Source organism: Camarhynchus parvulus, unplaced genomic scaffold (genome assembly GCF_901933205.1).
Source record: "Camarhynchus parvulus unplaced genomic scaffold, STF_HiC, whole genome shotgun sequence".
Classification (NCBI taxonomy): Eukaryota; Metazoa; Chordata; class Aves; order Passeriformes; family Thraupidae; genus Camarhynchus; species Camarhynchus parvulus.
In genome coordinates this window covers 25,484-49,566 of record NW_022148083.1, presented here as the reverse complement: position 1 = coordinate 49,566, position 24,083 = coordinate 25,484, and the positions used below count along the sequence as shown (strand labels likewise).

At 52.2% G+C, this 24,083-nt stretch overlaps 1 protein-coding gene across 1 annotated transcript in view; it reads right to left on the bottom strand.

The window, feature by feature from the left end:
• Positions 1-1,941: 1,941 nt before the first annotated feature.
• The window catches only part of LOC115916022 (hydrocephalus-inducing protein homolog), a gene marked incomplete at its 5' end in the record, with an annotated part of 37,363 nt that continues 15,221 nt past the window's right edge, over positions 1,942-24,083 (bottom strand). The window contains 31 exon segments of the mRNA XM_030969729.1: positions 1,942-2,174; positions 2,964-3,166; positions 3,509-3,663; positions 4,247-4,347; positions 4,862-5,022; positions 6,194-6,415; positions 6,758-6,814; positions 6,816-6,904; positions 7,235-7,486; positions 8,080-8,182; positions 8,749-8,941; positions 9,880-10,031; positions 10,617-10,849; positions 11,222-11,426; positions 12,045-12,117; positions 12,459-12,697; positions 13,146-13,265; positions 13,565-13,660; positions 14,105-14,229; positions 15,172-15,375; positions 15,675-15,842; positions 16,320-16,524; positions 16,782-17,021; positions 18,352-18,485; positions 18,714-18,748; positions 18,840-19,042; positions 19,130-19,251; positions 19,948-20,084; positions 21,029-21,162; positions 22,243-22,380; positions 23,596-23,805. Of these exon segments, the coding sequence (XP_030825589.1) occupies positions 2,006-2,174; positions 2,964-3,166; positions 3,509-3,663; positions 4,247-4,347; positions 4,862-5,022; positions 6,194-6,415; positions 6,758-6,814; positions 6,816-6,904; positions 7,235-7,486; positions 8,080-8,182; positions 8,749-8,941; positions 9,880-10,031; positions 10,617-10,849; positions 11,222-11,426; positions 12,045-12,117; positions 12,459-12,697; positions 13,146-13,265; positions 13,565-13,660; positions 14,105-14,229; positions 15,172-15,375; positions 15,675-15,842; positions 16,320-16,524; positions 16,782-17,021; positions 18,352-18,485; positions 18,714-18,748; positions 18,840-19,042; positions 19,130-19,251; positions 19,948-20,084; positions 21,029-21,162; positions 22,243-22,380; positions 23,596-23,805 (4,878 nt within the window).

Below are 24,083 nucleotides of genomic sequence, written 5' to 3'. Positions count from 1 at the left end.
TTGTGAAGCAGTTATAAATAAGTTTAATCAGTCTTTTCTTAGGTCGGTGTTAAATTCAGTCAATTTAAAAGTTCCTGATTTGTCAGTTCTGGTTGCTGTCCATAGTTCTCCTCCAACTCAAGCAAAGTAGGATGTAGATACACTTGTGTGCAGTGCCTGCCATCAGCAGTTCCATCCGTGCTTGCTGGGATGATGCAAACCTCAGATGGTGACTGTAGCACCAAAGGTTACCTTCCTTGGTATCCATACCTGCTTCCTGAGTTCTGTGCACTAGGACAGCACACTGCAGGGATGTAGAGGTGAAGCATAGAAGCCATGACACTCCATCCAGCAATTTGCAGAGTCTTAGAACATCATTTCCTATTCCTCTTTTGTCAAGGTCTGGTTTGCCTTATATTCCCACTGCTCAACACCCGAGGGGTTGCAGCCCACAGGGGAGCCAAAGGCTCTCAGGTGGCAAACACAGAGGTCAGTCCAGTCTTGCCCTTGACTGTTCACTATTAAATCTTCTTTTGAAGATTAACTTTTAAGGGTCGCTTCCTTGTACCACTGTCCAAGTTTGGGGAGGAGCTTCCACTGGCCCTTTGACTTGAGAGGTGTGAGAGCTTTTCTGCAGTCCTGGTAACTGTTTCAGTTGTTAAAAGCACCTGAAAGGGACCTTCCTGTGCTGCTGTTAAGGTATCATCATTCCAAGTTTATTAGAACCCAATCTCCTGGTTTTACCTGGTGTATGTGAAAGTCTAGAGGTGATGTTTGGGGTAACAGCTCTTTTCTTCTAAGATCCATGAGAGAGAGTGCAATTGCCTGCAAATGATTTCTGAGATCTAAGTCATTAGTTTCAGCCATTGGCAACCCCTCCTCCCTTCCCAGATAAGGTAACTCAAGTAACATTTCATTGGGAGAAACTCCTATGTCCTTACTGGGAGCAGTTCTGATCCCTAATAATGCTAATCTGCTTTCAATCATTAATTTGGTAATATGGTTCTTAAGGATAGCATTCATTCTCTCCACACATCCAGAGCCTTGAGTGCGCCACGGGGTATGAAATCTCCAACTTATGTCTAATTCAACACATATAGAATGTAAAATTTCTGAAGTGTGTTCCCTTATCTGAGTCTATTCTTTCATTATCCCATATCTGGGAATGATTTGTTCTAATAGCATCTTAGCCACTTTGCAGGCAGTTGCAGTTGAGGTAGGAAAGGCTTCTACCCCGTGGGTGAGGTGATCAACTATTACAAGAAGGTATTTCCATCTCTGTATTCTGGGGAACTCAGTGTAATTTATTTGCACATTTTGAAAGGGTCTAAGGCCTAGGGCTCTTCCCTCACTAGGGTGTTTTCTCATCACTTTCTTATTTACCTTTTAACAACTTGAGCGTTGTTCAGTCTCTGTTTGGCTCCTGTATAGACTCCCTCACAGCAATAAGTTCTTCTGAATTGATCACACAGTGCTTGAGCTCTCCAGTGTATTCCTTGGTGTAGCTTAATTAAAATTTCTCTAGTAATTGCTTTATTCATTATCTGCCTCCCTTCCCTGCCCAGCTGTGACCAGAACTACAGCAAAGGGGAAGTGCCTGCAGCTGAGGGAAGGCTGTGGTTGGGTATCTGGTTCTGTTTGTTGTTGCTGCCAGTGTTGTTTTTGTTTGCCTTGTTATACATGCTAGTAAAGAACTGCTACTCCTTTTCCCATATCTTTGCCTGAAAGCCCCTTAATTTCAGTTACAATAATTTGGAGGGAAGGGGGTCACATTCTCCATTCCAGAGAGGTCCCACAGACACCTGTCTTCCAACTAAGACAAGCTGACAATTAACGATTTATTGCCAATTGTTTAATTAACAGTTAAGCAACAGTTAGTTAATTAACTTCGGTAACTAAAAGATAAGCTAGAGGTGTTCACTGGAAGGGTAGCTGCAGAGGTCTCTGGTGAAGGGTGGGAGACAATCAGCAGCAGAAGGCACAGTGTTGCTGGCTCCTGTGGAGGCTCCAGCTGACACAAACGCTGTCACTCAGGGGGCAGTTTCCAGTGCACCTTCTTCTTGGGCCTCGGGCTCTCCTCTCTCTGCCGTAACGCCGGGCGTTTGGGTTTGCCAAACCTCATCTTCTTCTTGTCCCGGGCCCTGCCTTTCAAAATCAGCCGCACCTTCTTCTGACTTGGCCTCAGCTTAGGAATCCTAGGAAGAAGGGGACTTGTGTTAGCCAGAGGAACATTTCCAGCCAGCTGCTTTTCTGTCTCCTTGCAGAGCACACAGTGTTGCATCCTCTCTCTGTGCAATCAGTGAGCAGCAGATTAAATAAATGCACTCACTGCACAGAGGTGCAAGGGCAGGAACATGAGCAGTTAAGTGCCTGGGAACCAACTGCAGCACACAGGGTTCCATGTAGAGAAGCAGGCTTTGCTTGTCCCAAAAGGAAGCAGAGCTAGGGACTGGCTGGTGCCCAGATCTCTCGTTCCAGATTTTGCAGCCTTCCAGGAGCGTGATGTTTCATACGGTGTCTTTTCCCAGTGCCTCCCTTCCAAGGCCAGATGATCTGGCCTTCCTCAGATCTTTCTGTGCTCCTGTGGGTGTTTCCGCTGCCTCTCTGGGGCTGCCTGACTCCATGCCCACCTCCCCATCCCAATCAGAGGGACTGAAGGGAGGGTGTTAGGGGATGAACCAGGCTGTGCTTGGTGATGCCCAGCAATAAGACAAGAGGCAATGGCAGAACCTGAGCAGGAAATTCCACCTGAACCTGAGGAAGAACTTCTTTCCTGTGTAGGTGACAGCTTGCCCAGAGAGAGTGTGGAGTGTCCCTCACTGGAATGATTCCAGAGCCCTCTGGACACAACCCTGTGCTCTGGGACGACCCCACCTGAGCAGGAAAGTGGGACCAGATGACCTACTGTGGTCCCTTCCACCCTGTCCCACCCTGTGATTCAGTGACATCCATCGGTAGCATGAGTTGGTGGAGACGTTTCCCACCTGCACACCATGATGGTCTTAAACTTCCCCACAGCCTTCGGGGAGAAGCGCACATGGAAGGTCTGGATCTGGCCAGGAGCAAGGGCGCCGCGGTAGGGGTCGATGGAGAACAGTGCTGCCGGTGTTTCATCGGTCAGATCTGGGAAGATTTCCATGGAGGAACTGGTATGTTGCAGAGAGTGGTGCTTTGTCTTTTCCTTTTTCTTGGAAGGAGCTGGCTGCTCGGGCTGCTGCTGCTCGGGCTGCTGCTCGGGCTGCTGCTGCTCGGGCTGCTGCTGCTCGGGCTGCTGCTGCTCGGGCTGCTCTGGTTCCCACCTCCCTCTGCTGGCTGAGGGAGGGTGTTAGACGCTCTGCTTGGTGATCCCCTTGTGGAGGCAGCAACCTTGCAGAATCCTGAGCTCTGCTTCTGTGAGGTGGCTGCCTGGGTGTTGGTGCTGCTGGCTCTTCCCCTGTGCTTTGCCCCATGTTGACCTTGTGCTCTTCCTGTTTTGGCCTGTCGCTGCTGCTGCGCTGCTGCTTGGAACCCTGCTGCTTCTGCTTGGAACCCTGCTGCTGCTGGTGTGTTGGGTGCTGCTGTTTTTTGTGCTTGGGCTGTCGGCCTGCTGTGTTGGCTTTTTTTTACGAGGACGGGCCAGCCACCGCCAGTAACGACGCAGCAGCTTTCTGCGATGCTTTACAACTTTTTTGGAGAGGAACCGACCTGCAGGGAGCAAGAGGACACCTTTCAAAGACCTGTGTTCCCAGCAACTCTGCCTCCTGCTGCACGTAGGTGGAAGAGAGCTGGGATGCACTTGGAGCATCTCTGGCCAAGTCCTTTATTCTAGCAGGAAATAGAGCGTCTGGGAGCAGGGTCTCTGCCTGCAGCACACACTCCTGTGCCAAAGCAGGAGAGTTGCTTTTAGACAGTGACTTTGCATTTGCCCTGGAGTGAGGAACTGCACACAGACAGTAGCTGCAGGGCAGGTCACTCGTTACACCAGTGCTTTTCCCAGTCTTAGACTTCTCAAAGAGATGACCTGAAGTCCCCCTTCCCAGCCCTGACCCAGCACGTGGCTCTCCCCAGAGCCTGGCTCAGCTCCTTTGCAGAGCAGAAGTGGCAGAGCAAGAACAGAAGGCTGAAAGGCAGAGAGGGGACAAGGAGAAAACCCTCCAGAGCTGCAGCTGGCAAGATGCTGATGAAAGTGGATGTGTGGACAAGGATGAAAAAGCAATTCATGTTTTGGGGGGGGGGGGGGGTTTTTTTCCCCCCCCTCGCTACCAAGTAAGAACCCAAATGCCCTTACGCATCAGAGCGATTGAGTATGCCTTCTTCACTGGTTTACTAGCAACAGGTTCCTCCCAGTAGTATTCCAGAGGTACCTTCCCTGCGTTGTGAATTCTGAAACTGAAAAGCAAGAAGGAGGAATAAAAAAAAAAAGTCCAATAAATATAAAGCAAATAGTACAGTAACATTGTCTGATGGACTCCTGGTACCACTTTCTGCTGAGGAGCACCTTCTTCCCCAGGCAACCCTGCCATGCTCAGACTGCTGTCCTGGGTGGCCCAAAAAAGTATTTCAAAGTCTGGATGTTTAAGAGGAAAGGGCCAACATGGTGCCCAGGACATGAAAGCTAAGGGGCTTCCTCTGGACTTTAGGTCTTGGTTTGACTGCAAACTTATTCTTGAGCAGATGAGGACAGGTGACATGCAGTGGGAGCAAACCTTTCTGTTCTCAGCAGAAAGGTATGGCAGCACTGAGGCTCTCCTGACCACCATCTCCTGCTTGGCCTTGTGTGCATGTAAAGGGGCCTGTGCTGGTTTGGGCTGGGGCAGAGTTCTGGGAAGCAGGCACTGAGCCAGCCCTGGGCAAAGGCAGCTCCTGCTCCCAGGAGGAGCTGTGCCTGGCCTCCAGCACTCACGTGGCTGTCCTTGTCTGGAAGGGCAAGGTATCCTTGAACGGAATCACGATCGTATTCGTCTTCAGCTGGGTGTAGGCAACAGCAACACTGAGGCGCACCTCGGCCTCCTGGCTGCTCTCCTCCACCACAGTGTGTTCCGTTTCTGGGACTGGCTCGACCACCTGCAAACACAGGAGGGAGGAATCACTGAGCAGAGCCCAGAAGGTCAGGCTGAGAAGGGAATCTCCTGGCCTCCAAGATCAGCCTCATAGAGGGACTAGAAAGGACCATTCACTTTTACTTCCCTGGAAAGATGACAAAATTGGGACTGCTCTGCTACAGTAGTTGTTTTTACCCACTGATCCAAGCAGTCACTACCACAGCTGTTAATATCCCCATGGAGACAACAGCTGCATTCCAGTGCCTGTCCTTCAACCTTGTAGAGGGACTGGCTTTTTTCCTGCTCCCCTATGCATCCAGCAGGTCTCAAAATTAGGCTTAAGCGCCCCTGCTGGAGCTCTGTGGATGGAGAACCCCAAGACTGAAGAGTTCTAGAAAGCACCTTTTCCTTCTTGTCTTAGGAGAAAGTGCTCTCCAGATTTCTTGTGTGGAGCAACAGCCACACTGCTGGGAGCTGGGGATGGGCATTTTGGGATGTGAAAGATCTCACTAGGAAAGTCTCCAACTGCAGATGTTCTGATAGAAAAGAGGATGGTTTAGAGGCCTTAAAATGGTCCAGAAACTCAGAATGAACCTTCACCCAAGATGAGTGTGCGTGGCAACAATGACAATAAAAGCAAGAGTCTCTGGAGATGATCCTTCTCTGGACTCCTCCATAGAGTCATACAGTGCCTGGGCTACTCCATGATGAGATATCCCACACAATACAGAGACCACAACCAAATTCTCTGGTATCCATGCAGACAAAACTTGCAGTTCACCAGCATATGCAGGAGAAGTGGATTTCCCTCCACTTCAAAAGAAGAGACAGTGCAGCAGACTTAACTCCTTGTTGGTGAAAAGGTACCAATCAGATGAAGAGATTTCTAACACCATAAAATGGGATAAAATCATAAAGCATTGCCTTCCATTCAACATGGGCTGCAACACTTGTGCTTGTGGCCCAGACTGATAGTTGTGTGTGGCTAAAGGTCTCTTGTCAAAAGGCTTCCCCCTCTTGTGTGAGTGTATCTGGTCACTGTGCATCCACCTCTCCCCTGGAATGCACTGCTGGTGAAGCTCACGGCTGTCCAATGCCAGAGGAAGCAGGAGCTGCTCAGCCAGCAGTGATGGTGTTATGGTGGTTCTTTTTGTAAAAGCTGGCTTGGCTTTTTTTGCCATTCTGCTTCTTACCCTCTCTATTTTAGGCCACCTGGCTGCCAGGTCTTTCCTGGTGCTATTCTTCCACATGGTGATGGTCATTTGGTCATCCCAGTCCTGAACCTTCCTCTGTGGCAGCTCCAAGTTGATTGTGGTCACCTTACATGTCACCAGGTGCCTTCTGAAGGTGGCTGGGACATCTGATCTCAAGGTCACTGTGATGTCCTTGGCACAGCCAGGATGGAGGTGTCCCACCTAGGGAGAATCAGGGAGTCAAGAACCAAACTGGGAGCACTGCCAAGGGCAGGACTGACAGCAGAAGAGATTGATGTGGTGAACAGCTGTGCCAGGAATCTGCACCTCAGAGTGGATTTATGTGAAGTTTGATAGACAAAAGTGTGAACAGAAGGTGCCACCTGCCAGAACATGAAGCCTTTTCTGCAAGGCTGGCAGCCTTGGCCCAGCCAAGCCAGGGACTGCATCTCCTCCATGGCACTGGAATGGGCTATCAGTGGCATGTGAGGACTCCCTGCCAGCTGCCAGGCACACCAGGGCAGGGCTTGAGCAATGGGGAGAGGCAGAGCAGTCCACGCTCACCTTGGGGGAGAACAGGAATGGGGCGTCTGCCTCCCACTCAAAGCGCATGACCTTGGTGCGCGGCGTGGTGGTTGATAATGGTCAAGGCCCTCCAGCAGGGCTCCCCGACAGGACAGTGCCCAAACTCGATGTGATTCACTCTGACAGCTGTTAAGGAGGAGAGCAAGGGATGTCAGCATGCAGGGAGCTCCACCTGCCCCCCTCACGTGCACAGACACCTGCATGTTCAAGGCTTCCTAGCTGCAAGCCTTCCTCCCTCTGCAGGGAGTTCCCCGGCAGTTCCCCAGCCCAGCACTTCCAGGGAAACACCCTGACACGTCCTTAAGCCACAGCACACACTGCTCTGCAAGCATGGCTGCCATGCCCACAGGCCACCAAGTCCTGTGGCTGACAGCCCAGGCCTGCCTAGAGGGAGGACACACATGATCAGACATTTTCCTCTTCCTTGCTCCACCTTGGCAGCCTCTCCTCTCTTACCCTCAATGATGGCTTTCTTCAGACTGCACTTAGCAGTCCTCTCCTCTGTGTCTTCCTCCAATCCACTGAGGGTGAATTCATCCTTGTGGCCTTCACCCACCAGCTCTACTAGGACCTTGTTAGAGTTGGTGTCCCCCACCAAGACACAAATCTTCCCTTCCACACGTTGAGCCACAGTGGGGTTGAAAATTACATCAAACTCTGCCGATTGCCCACGATGCAGAAGAAAGAAAGGCTTTGTGGGCTTGCTCTCTGCACAGCAATGGAAATCAGAGTTAAGTGGTACAGCTGTAGTGAGGAAATATTTCCATAGGATAGATGAGGAATAAGAGGTTGAAACCAGCTGCCTTCTAAGCACAGCTTCTACCCCCAGTGGTTCCAGACCCTCTTGCTATGTTCACAAGCCTGCCACCTCCAGACACAGCACCACTTAAGCAGCTTAACCTCAGGTTGATGCCCAGCCCTCATTCCATCTGCTTCCCGCCTGCTCCAGCCATATGGAAAGCTGAGCCAAAGAGTGCTTTTGGCTTCTGCTGGCTGTCTGTGTGCTCAAGGGCTGTGTCTGCTCAGGCTGGTACCATCCCACGTGCAGCAAATACCTGAGAGGGTCCATGAGGTAGTGACAGTGCCCCACAGCTCAACCCACCATGCCTAGAAGAACAGAAGAACTTCCTACAACTTGCTAGGAGGAGACCCTACAAAAAGGGCCCAAGAAAAGCTTGGGGGACAGAGAGCCCAAGGAAAAAACTGTGCCTAACATCTGGCTGCTGCTCAGAGAAGCCAAGAGCAGGCTTGGTTGAGTTTTCCCTCTTTGCATGATCACATTTCATGGTTAATGAATTTACCATTTCCGACGGAGTCCTCATCTTCAGTGTGGAATACCTTGAGTGTGGAGGCCCTGCCCTTCAAGATGAACGCTCCGTGCTGATGCTCCAGGCGTAACATAAACTGAGAAAAGGGAAGCCAGAGCACAATGATGCTGGTGTGAGTACAGGGTGGCACGGGGACTGACACTGCAGTGCTGTTCGTCCTGCATGGGAGCCCAGCACCTCTCCCACCACAAACAGCATTTAGCACAAAAGTTAAGTCAAACCAGCGAGAAAAAAGGGTGTTCAGAGATAGAACTGGATAGAACTGACAGAGCCAAACAGGATGGAAAGTAATGGGCAGAATGTAATTAAACCACAACTCAGTTTACTTAAAATGTAGTAAACTGGGATCAAATACAATCTAATGGAACTGGGAAATCACACATGTCCATGAGAACAAAAGGTGACCTGGCCTGAGAGACAGGGGGGAAAATACTCCACCACCTTTCTTGTGTTCAGCTTCAAGAAGAAAGACAGGGCGGACAATTTCCAAGAACTGCCTTCGTGGAGAACAGATGTCAGTCACTTGTTTCAAAAGAATTTCTGACTCTTCCTCACAGGTTTGCCATGTTCTTTGGGACCCTTCCCCAGTGCTACAAGCACTTGTTCCCAAACCAGACCATTCCTTGAGCAGGTCCTCCTCACCTTGACAGGTTTGATGCCATTGTTACGGACGACCAGGGGCAGCTTCTCGGATCTCCCCAGCTGGAGCCTCTTGAAGCGCAGCACGGCCGTTCCCCTCTTGCTGCGAGCGCTGGGGCACACGACTGTCAGCTGGGCCTCGTGCGCCTTCCCACTGATGGTGAAGGTCACGGTTTGGGGTTTAATTTTCACAGGGCTGCAGGAGAGGCACAGAAACAATTTCAGCTGGCACTAACGCATTTCTCACTAGGCAGGCAAAGCAGCAAGGGCCACGGTGTTTTTCCCTGCCTGGTGCTCCTGTGTTCCCCACAACACAGGCCCCCACCAGCCTCTTCCCAATCCACTCAGGGCCATTCACAAGAGGAATCTGCTCCAAAGAGCCAGAGCCTTCCACAATAACAGTTAAAAATAATTTCACTTAATTGAATCATGCAGTACAGCAGGTAAATAATGAGGCACCAGATGAGATATGGCAAATCCCCTGGCTGCAGTGAGATGAACTTATGCAACAAGAAAAAGCACAGCATGAAAGCAGTACAAAAGCAAGAAGGCAAAAACACATCATCATCATCACCATCAGTAAAGATCATTTCCATGAAGAGTAAAAAAGCAATTGCTTATTAGCAATTAGACTTCTCTTGTTCCAATTCAGCCACTGAAAGGTTGAGGAAGAGCAGGCCAAAGCCCCAGTACACAGGTCCCAGGGCAGAGGAACCAGACTCCTCTTTCATACCAGCTCACATCACTCATATAAAACAGCTTAATGAATGCCAGGGAATCACAGAGGATCACCTAATTTTACAGAAACAAAGAGGAAACTGTGACTGCTGACTTGCTGGTACAGAAACTGCTTCATCCAAACCTTTGTCCTTAGAAACCCCCAGCTCAGCTGCAGCACATCTCAGTAACTTCCAGTTGGCTACCTAATATTTCCCTGTCTTCTTAGTTCCTCATACAGGCTAAACCATCAGCCTCATTTTTCTGCTCTAAGAGTTACTGCCTCCCAGATCATCTCATGCCAAGTACTCTGCCTGAGGCTACTGAAAGCATTAGCGCTAACAAGAGATCTGTGCCTTCCCAGGGGAGAGGCAGCTATCAGCGAGGCCTCCCCCAATATTTCACAGGGTCAGTTACCCTTTTGGGATGACAAGGGAAGCCTTGAAAGTGCAGTTGTAGTTCTGCTCATCCGGCGGAGTGAAGGTCACTGTAGCAACAGCATAGGATGAGCCAGGAATAGACATCTTGACTGGATCCAACTTGAAAATGTTGTTGATAGGGATTTGTTCCTTGGGGGAGTCCAGAGAGCAGTGTTAGGAGAAAACACCTTTCAACATGACACAGTTTTATACATAAATGCATTACTGAGAACAGCCCCAGACATTGTGTCTTCCTTCCTCCTTCCCTGGGCAGGCTCCCGTCCTCCCAGGGAATGCTGACCTTGTGCTAAAGCATTGTGTGTTTGAGTGCAGGAAGCTTCCCCAGCCTATATGGGAGATGGGCACTGCATGGAAGATCCTGCAAATAACCCAGAACTGGCCTTCAAAGAGAAGGGAAAGCCAGGGAGCCTGAGGAAATGCTCTGCTTTGAGCCCTGGCATGTCAGTTCATAACAGCCCCTCTCTGCGTGTGCTTCCAGGAGAGGTTCAGAAGGATTCACTTCTCCCACTGAAGACCCAGAGGTGTGAGCCAAAACCTTGCCCAAGACATGCAGAATTCCACACAACTGTTCCCTGGCTCTGCTGCTCTCCCCTGCAGTTTGACCTGCACGGATCAAGACTAGTCTGGGCCACAGGAAGCAATGCATCTGGAGAACAAAAGAGGCTCTCACCCAGCCCTTAGAGGGCAACCACCACCTTGGCCTCCTGTTCTTACCTCTCCAGGCAGGGGTTTGATGGAGAGGACCACATCACATGGCAGGCGGCTTGCACTGTAGATACTGAAATGAGCTTCTGCCTCTTGGCCAACCAGAACCTTGTTGAAGATGAACCTGTTCTCATCTCTGATGAACAGGCCCGTGCCTTTCACTGACTGCAGCTTGTGGTCCAGGTCGGTGCTGCTGCAGATCGGGTACTCCTCGAAGATTAACATCACATCCTCAGCAAGTCCTGTGGACACACCAGAGGGATGAGCATGGAGAAGCCTCCCTGATGAGTTTATCTGGACCCTGCTGGCCTCTCAGAAGGCCTGATAAGCCCTTTCTGCCCGGGTGACTGCTAAACCCAGTCTTGGGTGGGGGAACTGGCTGTGAGGATGGAGCTCAGTCAACCTCAGTCTTAGAGAGCATTGCTTTCCTTTTATCCTTCCATGCATCCCTCTCAGCCTGGGAGGGATGAGTCCACTGGTGGACTTGAAGAGGGCTGGAACCTCTGAGGATTTTAAGGTGGGACACCAGGGCTGGCATGCCTCTCTATCCAAGCAGCAAGCTGAGGTGCTGATGAGCAGCAGGTGTGACCAAGGGCGCTGTGGGCAGTATGTACCTGGGAGGCAGGACTCGGCAATCAGGGTGAAGGGAATGCCGAGGGGATTTTCCTTGGGGTCTCTGCCTGGGATGTCAATGTAGAGCTGCGCCTCACATTTCCCCTCCTGCCCTGCGAAGCAGTCCACTGTGATCTTCTGCTGGCCCCACGGACCGATGGAGCCGGAGCAGGGGGACACCGTGAACATGCCAAGATTGAGGTGACTCTGCAGAAAAAGTTCCAGGAGAGGCTGATGGCTAATAGTTGTGCCTTGAGCACCCCAGCAAAGAGTATGTCCTGCCTTGGCCTCCAGCTGGGCCCAAGCACCCAGTCCCAGGGCAGGGAAGGATGACTTCATGGCCCTAAGGCAGCCCCAGGCTAAGAGCAACAAGCCAAGAAGAGCTACAAATCTGTCCCAGGGGGCAGAGAGAAAGGAATTTGAGTGTAAAGAATTAAGGTGGTAGCTGTGATCCTTCAATCTCCAGAGGTAACAGAGGAGAGCAGAAATACCTGTGAGAAATGATGGGAGAGAGGTAGGGGACTGCAAAGAAGAAAAAGCAATGTTGTCTGAGCTCTGTGGGCTGGGAGTTCAGTGGGGGATGTTTTTGCTTCTGAGGTGTTCACAGACCTATGCTGGCTTGAAGCTACCAAATACAGGATCTGTTCCACTCTCTTGACCCCACAAGTCCAGGTCAGAGCCAGACTACAGGACTGCCAGTGGGACTGAGCAGATACTGGTCTTGCAGACCATGTCCCACCCTGTGGCGATGAGCCCCAGCCTGGGCACAGCAGCATCTTCTCACATCCCCTGCAGCAGCACTGCTGGGGAGCAGGAGTCACCCACCTGTGTCAAGGAGCTTGATTTCCTTGCTGTTGAGAGCCTAGTAGCCAATGGAGCAGATTCCCCTTCCTTTGAACTGAGAGGAGAAAGCAGAGGTATCTGTCATCTGAGCTCCCCTGCCTTTCTCTGAGACCAAAGCTGGCCTTCCTCCTCGCAGAGGAAAGCCTTGTGCTCCTGATGGCTCCCAGAGAGCAGCCAGCAGCACCCAGTGAGAGCACCTGCTGGACTGAGCAGCTCTATCACCAGCTTCATACTACACATGTGGATACCCAGGCCTTTTTTTGCTCCCTCTCCCCAAGCCAGGGATGCAAATGCACAACAACAGCCCAGGTCTCCTGGCTGCCTGCCACATACCAGCCATGGGGTGGTGCCTCCTGTGCCTCCTCAGACAGGAAGGGTGGTCAGGGCTTCTCATACCTTTTGCTTTCTGATGTAGATGCATCCTCGGGTGGTTGGTGGATGCAGAATTTGAAGTGGAGCATGCCTTTGTTCTCCAGCACCACAGTCTGGCTCTTCTTGGTGCCCTTGATCATGACTCCAAAGTCGATGGGTGAGGCAGGCTCAATGCTGTACTTGCTGTACACGGCTTTGGCTGACACCTTCAGTGGGATGTTGGCGACAGCCTGGCCTCCTCGACCTGATCTGGCATCTATCACCTGTGTCCACAGGAAGGGCTGGTAAACAAAGCAAAGAGGCCAGCCTCTACCCCAGCCCCCAGCCTCCCCCTCCAGGCCTCCAGTTTACCCCTCCCTGTTTAAGCACCTCCTCCAGAGTCAGATTCTCAGCACCACTTAGGAAGCCTCCCAAATGGTGTTGAAAGACTTTGTGTATGTAGGAGAGAGGATTCTCCAGTTAAAGGCCTCCTTCCATTAGACATCTATCTTGTTTACACTCCCAAATACCATGTGATAACACAGCCTGGCCCAGGCAGCTCACCTGGCAGTACAGGATGCTTGTTCACACAGAGATAAAGTTGAGGGCTTGAGAGAAAAGATTTGAGAGGGATGGAGATATCTCACCTTTCTTCTCTGTTTCAGCTTCCTTCCTCTTTCTTTCAGCTTCCTGCCTGGCTTTCCAAGAAGCAAAATCCTGGTGCAGGTTCACCATGAAGATATGATAACGATTCTTGACAGCTCTGAGTACACAGAGTAGTGAAGATTCCAGGCTGCTTGCAAAGAGGCTCTCCAAGCCATCAAAGATCACTCCCTTGGAGCAGTCTTTACGCTGCGAATAAAGGGAAGAGTAAGTCAGCCATTGCATGCAGGGGGCTCGCAGCTGGACAGTAAATCCAGATGTCCCAGGGCACCAGCTATCCTTGTTCCAAGTGCAGTAGCTAAGAGCAGCTGGGACCTGTCCTTAGGCTCTGCCAACTAAGGGCAGCTGCAGCTTCCCCCAGGGTTCCCTGCACACAGTCCAGGATCCTCCAGCAGCATGTACAGACCTCCTCCTCCTCCTCTCTGAGTCGTGCCTCAGTGCCTGTCTCTGCAGAGCAGGAATGTCTCCTTTTCCCCCACCCCACACACCTTCAGCCTCTCACTGAGGATGTCCACCAGCAGCTCCTCGGGCAGCACACAGCTCAAGCAGTTCAGCTCTTCCCCACGACTGCTGATGATGTTCAGCTACTGGGGCGCAGGAGCAGTGGAAACTGTGAACTGCAATGGGAACCATTGTAAGGAAAAGAAACCACGGTGGAAAGCTCTAAACAACTCCCACTGCTGGGCTTGGAGCTGGGGTTCCTCACTAATGGAAACTAGAACAGACTAGCACTGCAGGCTGGGGGCTCCAGGGGATGGTCCTGGAGGGCCCATCCCTTGGCCAGCAGAGACCCAAACTTGCAAGCCCCAGTGCAGCCTCCCAGCACTTTGCTCACTGCCTGCAGCCACACTAGCCAGGACTGCACTTTGCCAGCAAAGCACTAAGAACCAGTGGAGCTGTCTGCCAGAGCACATTCCCAGCCCAAGTCACGGCACATGGACCCACAGAGCCTCCTCTGTAAGCAGCCCCTGCCCATCTCAAAGACAATGCAAAGGTCCCAGGCATCAAACAGGGCAGATCATGTTTACCTTGATGTCCTTTTTGTCAAGTTTGCTGGCTGAGTCCTTCTTTTGTGCTGGAGGAGTCTTGTCTTTGACATTCTTGTCTGTGTTTTCCCCAGAGGCTCGTTTATTCTTGGTCTGAGACTTTTTATCTGCACAGGGGACAGATGGTTCAGGGGGACTTTGTAAAGCAAGCAGGCGCCTTTCACTGCAATGGGCACAGCCTTGGGAAGGAACATGGCACTTTTCCCCAGTCTGCTGGGCACTGGCAGCACTGTTTCCCAGAAGCAGCTCCTTCCCTGCTTCTCTTACCAGCATGGTAAAGCACACCATCCCATACTTGATTTTAAAGCCAGCACTATGTCCCTCCTAACAACTGTGCACGCAGGTGATGCTGCTTGCACAGCAGTTCCCCTGCGGATCAAGCCAAAGATTTGTCCTCCAGGAGCATTGTTTCCATACCCCGCACCCATCCTGCATTCTCATGTGGAGACCTGCAGCCCTGCCACACTTGCATCACTTATCTCCACTGAAGCTAAATCCTCCTTGTGGGAAAAGCCCAGCTGGGACCCAGACTCTTCTTCCTTCCACCAGCTCCCAACCCAGCCAGGTACAAAACTGAACACTGCAAAACTTCCCCCTGCACCGAGCCAGGTCTGGCCTCACCCTGCATAGCTCAGGGCACCAACTGCCCAGGAAGTTTCATAAATGTCTCCAGTCTTACATGGAGAACAGCCCAACTAGTTATGACAGTGCATAGGTACTCCCTAGAGAAAAGAGCTTCTGAAGCATGTGCCACGAAATTCCTCTGGCAGCAAACCTTCCCTTCTTGTGCGAGCTTATACAAATCAGTACCTTTTGCACTGAGCCCTTAAAATTGATTTCATTTTTTGTGGGCAGCAGTTCTGCCTGCTGCCCATGAGGAGCAGCTCACTTCACCCATGATATTCCGTAAAGAGAAAGGCGCTCAACGACCCTGAAAAACTGCTGCTCTGAGTAAGCAGAAAAGGAGACAAGACCCCTACGTGGCCAATGGGTTTTTTAAACAAGCAGTGACGCACTCGCGTTCCTTAGACACAGCATTTCTCACTTACCGAAGCAGAAGTGACATTCGTCTTTGCCTTCCAGCTCCATGGCAGCCTGGGTGCCCAGCATCACCTTTGTGTTTCCTTTCCAGGCAGCCGGGCAGAGCCCCGCTGGGCTCCCGTCCTTGGCCATGGCCTCTTTCACCACGGTGTCAATGGACACGTAAGCAGCATCGTAATACTGACACAGGCCTGCTGCTACCTCTGTCTTTCCTGAAAGAGAGAGGAGGACTGCTTGGTCACACTGGCACAGGGGGCACTACAGGGACAGGCCCTGGAAAAACCTCCAACAAGATTGCAAAGTTAAAAGGACAGTGGGAAAGCAAGTGTCCCTCCAGGGGAGGCCATGGGGGAGGCAGCTGCAGCATGGATACAAACTCTGAATTCTAGAGCCAAGAGGATCATCTCCACCTCCCGTTCAGCTGAGGACTTTGCCTTAAGCACCATGGCCCACCAGGATGTGTTCCTCCTGCTTGTCCCTCTCCCGCAGCCCTGGGCTGCAGCTCACGTACCTGCCTGGGGTGGCCCATGGATGATGACAACCATCCCTCGGTGCGGCTGCCCTTCGCGCCTCCCTGAGGATGGGTCAATGCCCAGGTGGCGCAGGACAGCCTGAGAGACAGGACTCCCAGTCTCTTTCACCATGGACTCAGGACAGAATGGGACAGTCCTGTGATGTGCTGCAGTGCAAAACCAGGGGGAAAAGTCAGCCTCCTGCGTACATTTGATCTTCACCATCCCCCCCATCCCCTCAGATCCCAGGAAAGGAGACTCGGTGAAAGCAAGATGAGCTTGTTCTTTTGTTGCTAGGAAGGTGCAAATATAAAAGAGCCAGTGATATTAGACCTGGTCCTACTGGCTGAGGAACTCATCCAGCCCTAGTCTTTGTGGCTAAGGGACACAAGGAAATACCCTGATTATTTCCCCAGTCTATGGCAGGCAGATAGGAGCTTGCTTTGGCCACACTCAGGATTGAAAGAGGATGCCACAGCCCTTCAGCCAAGAGTTCCTCCACCAAGCTGGGGAACAGGCAGCTGCTAAAAGCATGGGCTTTCCCTGGAGAGCAAGGTGACAGAGTGTTCAGGGTGTATGGGCTGGAGTCCCTGCTGTGACCACAGGCAAAACAGACACCACCAAACCCTCACTGTTTTTCTGACCTGCTGCTGCCTTGCCCATGGCCTTGGCCTCAGCCTCAGGCCTGGCCTTGGCCTCTGCCCTGGCCTTGAGCTCTGCCTCTTGAGCCTTTGGCCTCCTCTGTGCTTCATGGTCCTGCAGAACCTCTGGAGGCAGAGTCTCACCCACAGCACGTGGAGGCATAAAAAATCTCTTTTGGTATTCAGACCCCACTGCCATCCGCAGGATCTGTGCATGTAGGGAAGAGAAAGCATACACAAGATTCCTTTTCTTGCCTTTCATCACACAGACTCAATCAACCCATTTTCTGTCTCCTCCCTTCCTCCCAACAACACAAACTATTTAGTTTAGGTCCTCCCACAGCATGTCAGCAGAGCTGGCTTTGCCCTGGGGATTGCCTCCATCTCCCTGGCACAAGCCTGGGAATGCTGGAGTGCTGTGAAGCTTGGGCAGCATGTACATGGGGACCAGACCTGCCTTCTCACCTTCTCCTCCTCAAGGTACTGCTCATCAAAATCCAGGGAGTAAAACTCAATGGGGAAGTTGCATGGGTTCTTCACCACCACTGTGGCCTCCACCCCATCGCTGTCCACCAGCACCCGTCCCATCTTTAGTGCTGGGGGGCTGAACTCCAACCGTGCCTCCAGACCTTGTCCTGAGAGGTGCAGCTTTAAGTGATTGCTGCTCCCACAAATGTTAAGCTTCAGCTCATTCTTGTAAGACCTCTGAAAAGAGAAAAGTGCAGAAAAATCATCCATGAAGTCCCAGGTGACAGGACCCCAAATACAAAGCTTGCCCCAAGGTCAGGGTGTTATCAGTCCCTCCAAGGTGAATGGAAACCAGATATTTATTTATGCTAGGGACTACATCATCTGTAGTAGTCTGGCTCTGAGTAACTGGCATGAATCCTGGTGTGCACTGTAACTGGGTATTTGGGTATCAGATGGATGTACAATGGACTGTCAGGCGTTTTCCCCTCGTCATGCAGGAGTGCAGTGCTCATGGGAAGGGCCCTCGGGGTTGCAGTGTGCAGACACAGTCCCGGCACTCTGCATCAGGCAAACACCAGCTCCAGGAGAGAGGCAAATGAGCTCTTGCTGGCCAGAAATAAGGGTCATCTTCCCTGCTTAGTGTTTGGCTCTGGTCCAAGCCAGACACAAGATGGTTACATCTCTCGAGCAATTAAAAGATCCCTGGGACTGTGTGTGGGCACAGAAGCACTTGTGTCCATGCTGGTACACTTTTTTTTTTTTTTTTTTTTTTTTTTTTTTTTTTTTTTTTTTTTTCCTTTATCAACCAAAAAAAAAAAAAAAAAAAAAAAAAAAAAAAAAAAAAAAATTTTTACCAAAGGACAACTGCCAGTTTCTGAGACCCAGCAGCCACAGGCAAACCACTTTTGGGAATGCTCCATCCTTTAAGTTGAATCCCCAGCTGCACGGGAATGTGCAGGCAGGCCAGAGCCCCAGGGACTGCTGGCAGCACACCACTACAGGTGACTGTCCTGCCGTGCCCAGGAAGGTGTGTGGTGGCTGTTTGGTCTGTCAGTCCTGCAGCAGGATGAGCCATTCCAGGATTATCCTCTGTGAGTGGGCAGCTGCTCTGCACCGAGTGTCACAGCTGCAAATACAGCCAGGCAAGGGGCAGGCTGAGGGGAGTTGGGCACATCCCCCCCATGTGCTAAGAGGCAGCCTCAGAGCCCTGGTGCTCTCTGTGCAATTGCTCCCCTTTTTTTTTTTTTTCCCCCCTCCCCCCCCCCCCCTCCCGTTTTTTTTTTAAAAAAAACCCCCCCCACCCCCCCACCCCCCCCCCCCCCCCCCCCCCCCAACCCCCCTTTTTTTTTTTCCCCCCCCCCCCGAAATCTTTTTTTCCCATGGAAAATGGGCATTTCAAAGCACATCTCATGGGAGAGCTCTGTGGGGTGAACCGAGCCACGCTGAGTACAGGGCTTGCAGAAAGCTCCCTGTCAAGGCAGAGCTCCTACCACACTCTCTGCACCAGGCACTCAGTTCCAGATAGCCCTGACAGGCCTCCCGGGCTGACGCCTGCCAATCTCACCTCCTCCTTGGGTGTAAACTGGATTTGCAGATTCTGCCACCTTCCTGGATCAAGGGTTCCTTTGCAGGGCGTCACTTCAAAGGGACAGGGCTCATCCTCCAGCGCCTGCTGCTTCTGACCTACATATTTGTGTTCTGGGCACAGAAACCAATCGTGTGAGGTCTCCTCGTGCTCTGAGACACTGACACGGTGCTGAGAGCACCCACAGCCAAACCAAGTGTGTCCCCCTTTGCCTAGAGCTGGAGAGAAAACCCTCACACAGGCAGGCAGATAGGGAGCTACGGTCCTCAGAGGAGGAGGAATGGGTGAAGATGGCAGCAAAGCAAAGCATCTGCTAATGGAACAGGTCCAGGCAAACCAGCCTTGATCTAGACCCTCAGAAGCTTCCTCAAACACGCTGTAGACCCAAGTGCTCAGGCAGCCACAGGAGCAGAAAGGGCAAGAGACACAAAGAAAACCCAACCCAGAAGTTACGTGTTCAATGTCACCTGTGCTTTACCTTCAGAACAGGCTTGTTGGAAGCAATGAACCATTTGCAGGGTACTCGGAACCGGTTGTAGAGTCGGATGGTCTCAACCTGGCACTGCCCAACGAGGATGTCAGAAAACTGCAGTGTGTTCTTGGAGAGGTCGAGCGACACTTCCAACACAGTGGCGCGGAGGCGGATGCTGTACACAGGGCCTTTTGTCACCTGGAGAAGGACAGAGAATTCAGCAGAGGGTGCAGGTGACATCTGCTGCTGTGCCCAGCCTGCTGCCTGCCCCAAGAGCTGTGGTACCTCTATGGGCAGCAGCACATCCACGTCACCCTGTGGCTAGTGGGCACTTTCAAAGCGCACGTCAAACGCCACGCTGTGGCTGGGGGGCAGGCTCTGCATCAGGCCCAGGCCCACGCTGAAACCTTGAACAGATGAACACAAAGCAGCTGAGATACACAAGTTTTTTTTTGGGGGGGGGGGGGGGAAAGGGGGGGGGGGGTACAGCAGAAACACAAAATGTGTCATAAGCACATTAAGGCCTTACAGGTGTCCTGGCTGAGAGGTCTGGCAAAAGCCCCACGCTGTGCTGTGACCTGGCCAAAAACTTAGAGTGCACCTGAACACCCCTCAGACACAGGGAGCCACTGTGTGATGGAAGGGCAGCCTTGCCTCAAGGCCTCTTTTGGAAACCTCTTCTGATCCACCAGAGGATCTCACAGGCTGCTTCCTCAATAAAGGCTGAACACAAGTGCTGTGACAGTGTGAACTCCAAACAAAGCACTTCCAAAACACAGCAGACCCCACTGGTTGGCAAAACAAGCCCACAGAGTGCCCAAAGAAACTTGCTGCTCGTGGGAGCCAAGGGCAGAAGATGCTGAGAGGTGATCACCCCATGAGGATGATGAGCCCATCTGCCCCCCTGCACTGAAGTGTTAGGGCAGTCACAGGCAGGCCAGGTCCCTGGGCATGGCTGGCCAGGAGAGTTCTGCCTCTAAAGCTCCCAGCAGAGGGGCACTGAGAAGAAAAAGCTCAGAAACCTCCCCAAGTTCAGTGGTTTAAGCTAACCTGTCTGAGACACCTCCTTCAAGCCCACAGGAAATGTCTCCAGCACTGCTTACCTGTGCCCTGCAGGACAGATACATCGACCTGGAAGAACACTGGGATCTGCCCAGGGTTGGTGATCTCCAGAGTGCTGCTCTCAGTGAAACCCTTAAGGACAGTGCCCATGTCCAGGACATACTCAGGCAGCTCAACTCTGCAAGGAGGATTAAGGACAGTCCTCAAACCACAGCCTGGCTACATGTCCAAGTGGACAGCCACAAATAAAGTGGCTATTTCTTTATTCACTGCTGTAAAAACTTAGCTCAAGCCCATGAAACCCATGGCCTGACCACCTGGCAAAGAGTTTGGGAAGCCAGGAGGAGTATAGGTCCTGGGTTTCATCACCTACTAATGGTACCTGAAAATAAAATTATTTAAAATGGACACTGGCCACAGCTCCTCTGCCATGAAAAGCCAGTATAGGTGAGTCCGCTGGGCCTCCACTGCTCTCAGTGAAACTGCTTAGCCTGGTGTACAGCCTGAGCCTGAAATTGCTTTGGGCCCTAGGAATAAGATTTGCCTGCACAGGAAATCTTCATTGTTCTGCAGCCAGATCACATGAGCTGTTCTGCAGAGCATCTTCTTCCTGAATTCAAGCCTCCCGTGCTTGTGCTGCACCATGATGGTGCAAAGGGACCGACCAAGTTACCCAGATCAGCCCTGCCACCCCACCAGGGTTCAAGCCATCTGATTTTGGGTGTTAAAGGGTTTGCTGACACGTGCAGTTCCCTTCTCCTTTTGTTTAGTGCGCTCTGTTGGTTGGAACCAAGACATCAGCTGGGAGTTGTCTCTTTCAGAGCCAGGCAGCAGGGACAGAATTTAGGCTGTCTGGAAGGGCTTGAAGGTCTGCACTGGGTCCCCCCAGCTCTAGGGACAGAGCCCCACAGCTGTGGGGAGCTGAGCAGGCCAAAGCTCAGCGTGGGGCTGGGGAAGGGAGGACACTGCACTGCTGACATGCAGCATGTCACAGCCACCAGGAGCAGAGCCTTGCTGGAGTCCAGGCTGTTCCCAGCTCTGCAGACCCAAGGAGCTCTCAGGAGAAGGGGACATGGCTGGGTGTTCCCCACGGGGCACCTGGAGATGGGAGTCCCTACTCACTTGACAAGGCTCTGGCACAGCTCCTTGTCAGGGAACCTGCTCTTCAGGGGATGGGATGTGAGCTTTTGCTGCAGCTCCAGAGCAGCCTTCTCTATCAGCATCCTCATCATCTTTATCTGCAGCTGAGTGTCTGACTGAGGAAAGGGAAGACAGTGGCTGGTTAGCAAAGGTCCTTCCCAAGGCCCAGCTTGCACCTGAGAAAGGATCCCACCCCGCTCTTGTTGGGAGGGGCTGTGGGGTCCTCCTGTCTGCCTGCTCAGTGCCTGTGACACCTCCTGCTCTCTTAGCCAGGACCTCATCTCCAGGGAAGTAACTCCAGCATCTTTGCCTGCCCAGACACTGTTAGCAAAGCTGATCTGGCCAGGCAGACAGACAAGCCAGGAACCTTCCAGAGCTCCAGATACTTGCCTGCCCCCAGCCTGTACCAAGGCAGCTTGGACAGAAGCTGTCTTGAAAGGGAACCGGGACCAAGCGCTCTTGGAGATGAGCACCTCCAGCACAGCCCCAGGGCACAATCAGGCAGCTGCTGTTAAGGTCTGTAAATCTGGCAGGGCTTGGGTTGGGACCAACAAACTCCCCAGCAATGACCTGCATCTCCTTCAAAGCACCATCAACTCCATCCCTGGAGCATGGCCTTCGGGATCTCTCCCTGGGGTAGCCAGGAAGCTGCTGCAGCCCCAGAAGAGACCATGACCAGAGTGGCAGCCCTAGGGGCAATGCTGAGGTGACACCTGGTTGTCAGTGGGCAGGGAGGTCCCAGGTGCCATCAGGGCACCAGGAAGCTGCTGTGGGCTGCAAGGGGCTCAGGTGACATGGAGAGGGTGGCCTGTGCCAAACGGGGCTGCAGCTGTTCTTACTACAATGCCAGAGGCAAGCACGCTGGGCTAAGGGAACCCTGCAGGGACAGGAGAGGAGGAAGGGACTGCATCAAAGCTTTGATGTGGGATGGCTCAGGGGACAGACAGGCTGAGGGGACAGGTTCTCATCTAGAAGAAACCATCAGACCACATCACTTTCTACCCTCCTTGTGCCCAAAAGCTCGCACCTCCACCCCTGGGGTGCAGTGTGTGCTCCTGAGCTCTCACAAGGCTGCAGCCCCAGCACAGTTGAGGGGTTTTCCCCCCACTTTTTTCCCTCTTTTCCCCCCTTTTTTCCTTTAATTCTCTCCTGGGCCGACTGACACAGGGCCAGAGGCAATGACTTGTGCTACTCACTGCAGTGGGCACGACCACGGGCACTCCAGGCAGAGGCTCTGCTGCAGTGCCAGTGCTGGAGTTTGGCACCACGTAGGTGAATTCCATAACCCCGGTGTTCCGCAGGGTCACCTCTGCTTTGAGGACTTTGTTAAACACCTGGAGAGAGGACAGAGGAGGGAGAAGTTACAGACACAGGCCTGATGCTGGCAACCTTCTTCCTCTTTCATGGTGCTGAAAAGCACACAGCCACAATGCAACCACAAAACTACAGAGAGGTGGTAAAACCATGTAAAGGCCAGGAATAAATGAACCAGGGGACCAGGTCCTCTGCACTCTGAGGGGCCACCAGCAGCCAGGAGAAACAGAGGAGGTGGCACTGAGATGTGTGAGATGAAGCCAAAAGCTAATGAAGGTAAAGAACGGAATTTGTTGGTTCTGCATGTTGCTGTTTGTGGTTTGGATTTGTTCAGGTTGGTTTGTTGGGTGTTGCTGTGAGCTGGCAGAGGGACGGGGTTGAAGACCTGACCAAAAGGAAGGAGGATGAGAGGGGAGGGGACAGAAAAGTTGGTGGTCAGAGAGAATGGAAGTTCCCGAGTACACCTCCAAGAGAAAAGGGGCCAGGGACTGTCCCAGCTGGGCACAAAGGGGATACAAAGATTGCCTTTTTGTTGGAGGGTGTGTTTGCTCCTCTCTGGGGGCAGGGAGGCACACACCCGGCTCAGCTGAATTGTTACTAATGAACAGTTTTGTTTTGCTTTGACAACTTTGTCCCCATTGAATTGTATCTAAAAGTTGGTACATTTCCGAGAGGCATTCCAGAAGAAAAGGCAGCTGCATGCAAATATTGACAAGAAACAGGTGACAAGAGAGACACACAGGACCAACACAAGCAGTGCCAGAACTGGAAGTATCTGTGGACTTTAAAGTGAAAAGAAGTAAAGTGGGGATTATTGTGGGACATTGTTTTCAGCTACTGAAGTGACTGAAAGCCCAACTTCCTCCCTGGATGATTTTGTGGATCAAGCAAGAGCTTTTGAAAAGAGCATCTCCTTGGAGCTCAAGCTTTAGGAGCAGATCAGTGGAGGGATATCTCAGGGACAGGTCCCTCTGGACATCTTCCCTGGGAGCCTTGTGCTCCCCAGGAGGCAGTGTCAGGTGCCCTGGAGAGAACAGCGTCCTGTCCCTCGGCCTGGGGGAAGGGAGGGGAGGGGTGGGGATGGCCATTTCAAACCAGCTGGGATGCTGGACTGTCTCTCAAAGGTTGTGTTCTAAGCCCCAGAGCCAGCAGAGGAGCTGAGAGGGGGAGAGAGCCTGGGATGGAGGTGGCCATGATGCCAGACGAGGAGCTGTGGCAGGAGCAGCCTGTGGTACCTGCAGCCCCCAGTCAATCTCCTCCACGTCCAGTTGGTAGCTGGGGCACGAGGCCTCCCCGGTCAGCGCCACCTCGTAGGTGGGGCCTCCCTGCACGTGGCACAGCGCCCTGACACGGGCCACGATGTTGGCGTGCCCAAAGAAGGTGAAGGTGACCTGCTCGCTCTCTCCTGGCTGCAGCTCACCCCACAGGGGCCGGACATCAAAAACCTGCAGGGAGGGGAGGAGAGATGAGATGTTGAGAGTGGAAATGGATGCAGAAGAGCAGCTGTGTCCTGAAATAAAGTAGAGTCCTAGCTGGAGGCACCTATTCCCCAAACACAGCCAGAACCATCCTAATCTCATCCTGTGTCCATGCCACTGAGCAGTGGAGGGACCATGGGGAAAATCCTCTCCCATAATCACTTCTCCATGAGTATGCACTACATTAAAGTCAACTGGAATGTCTCCTGGCTGGGACTGGGAGCCCTTCATCAAGGTGGACATGG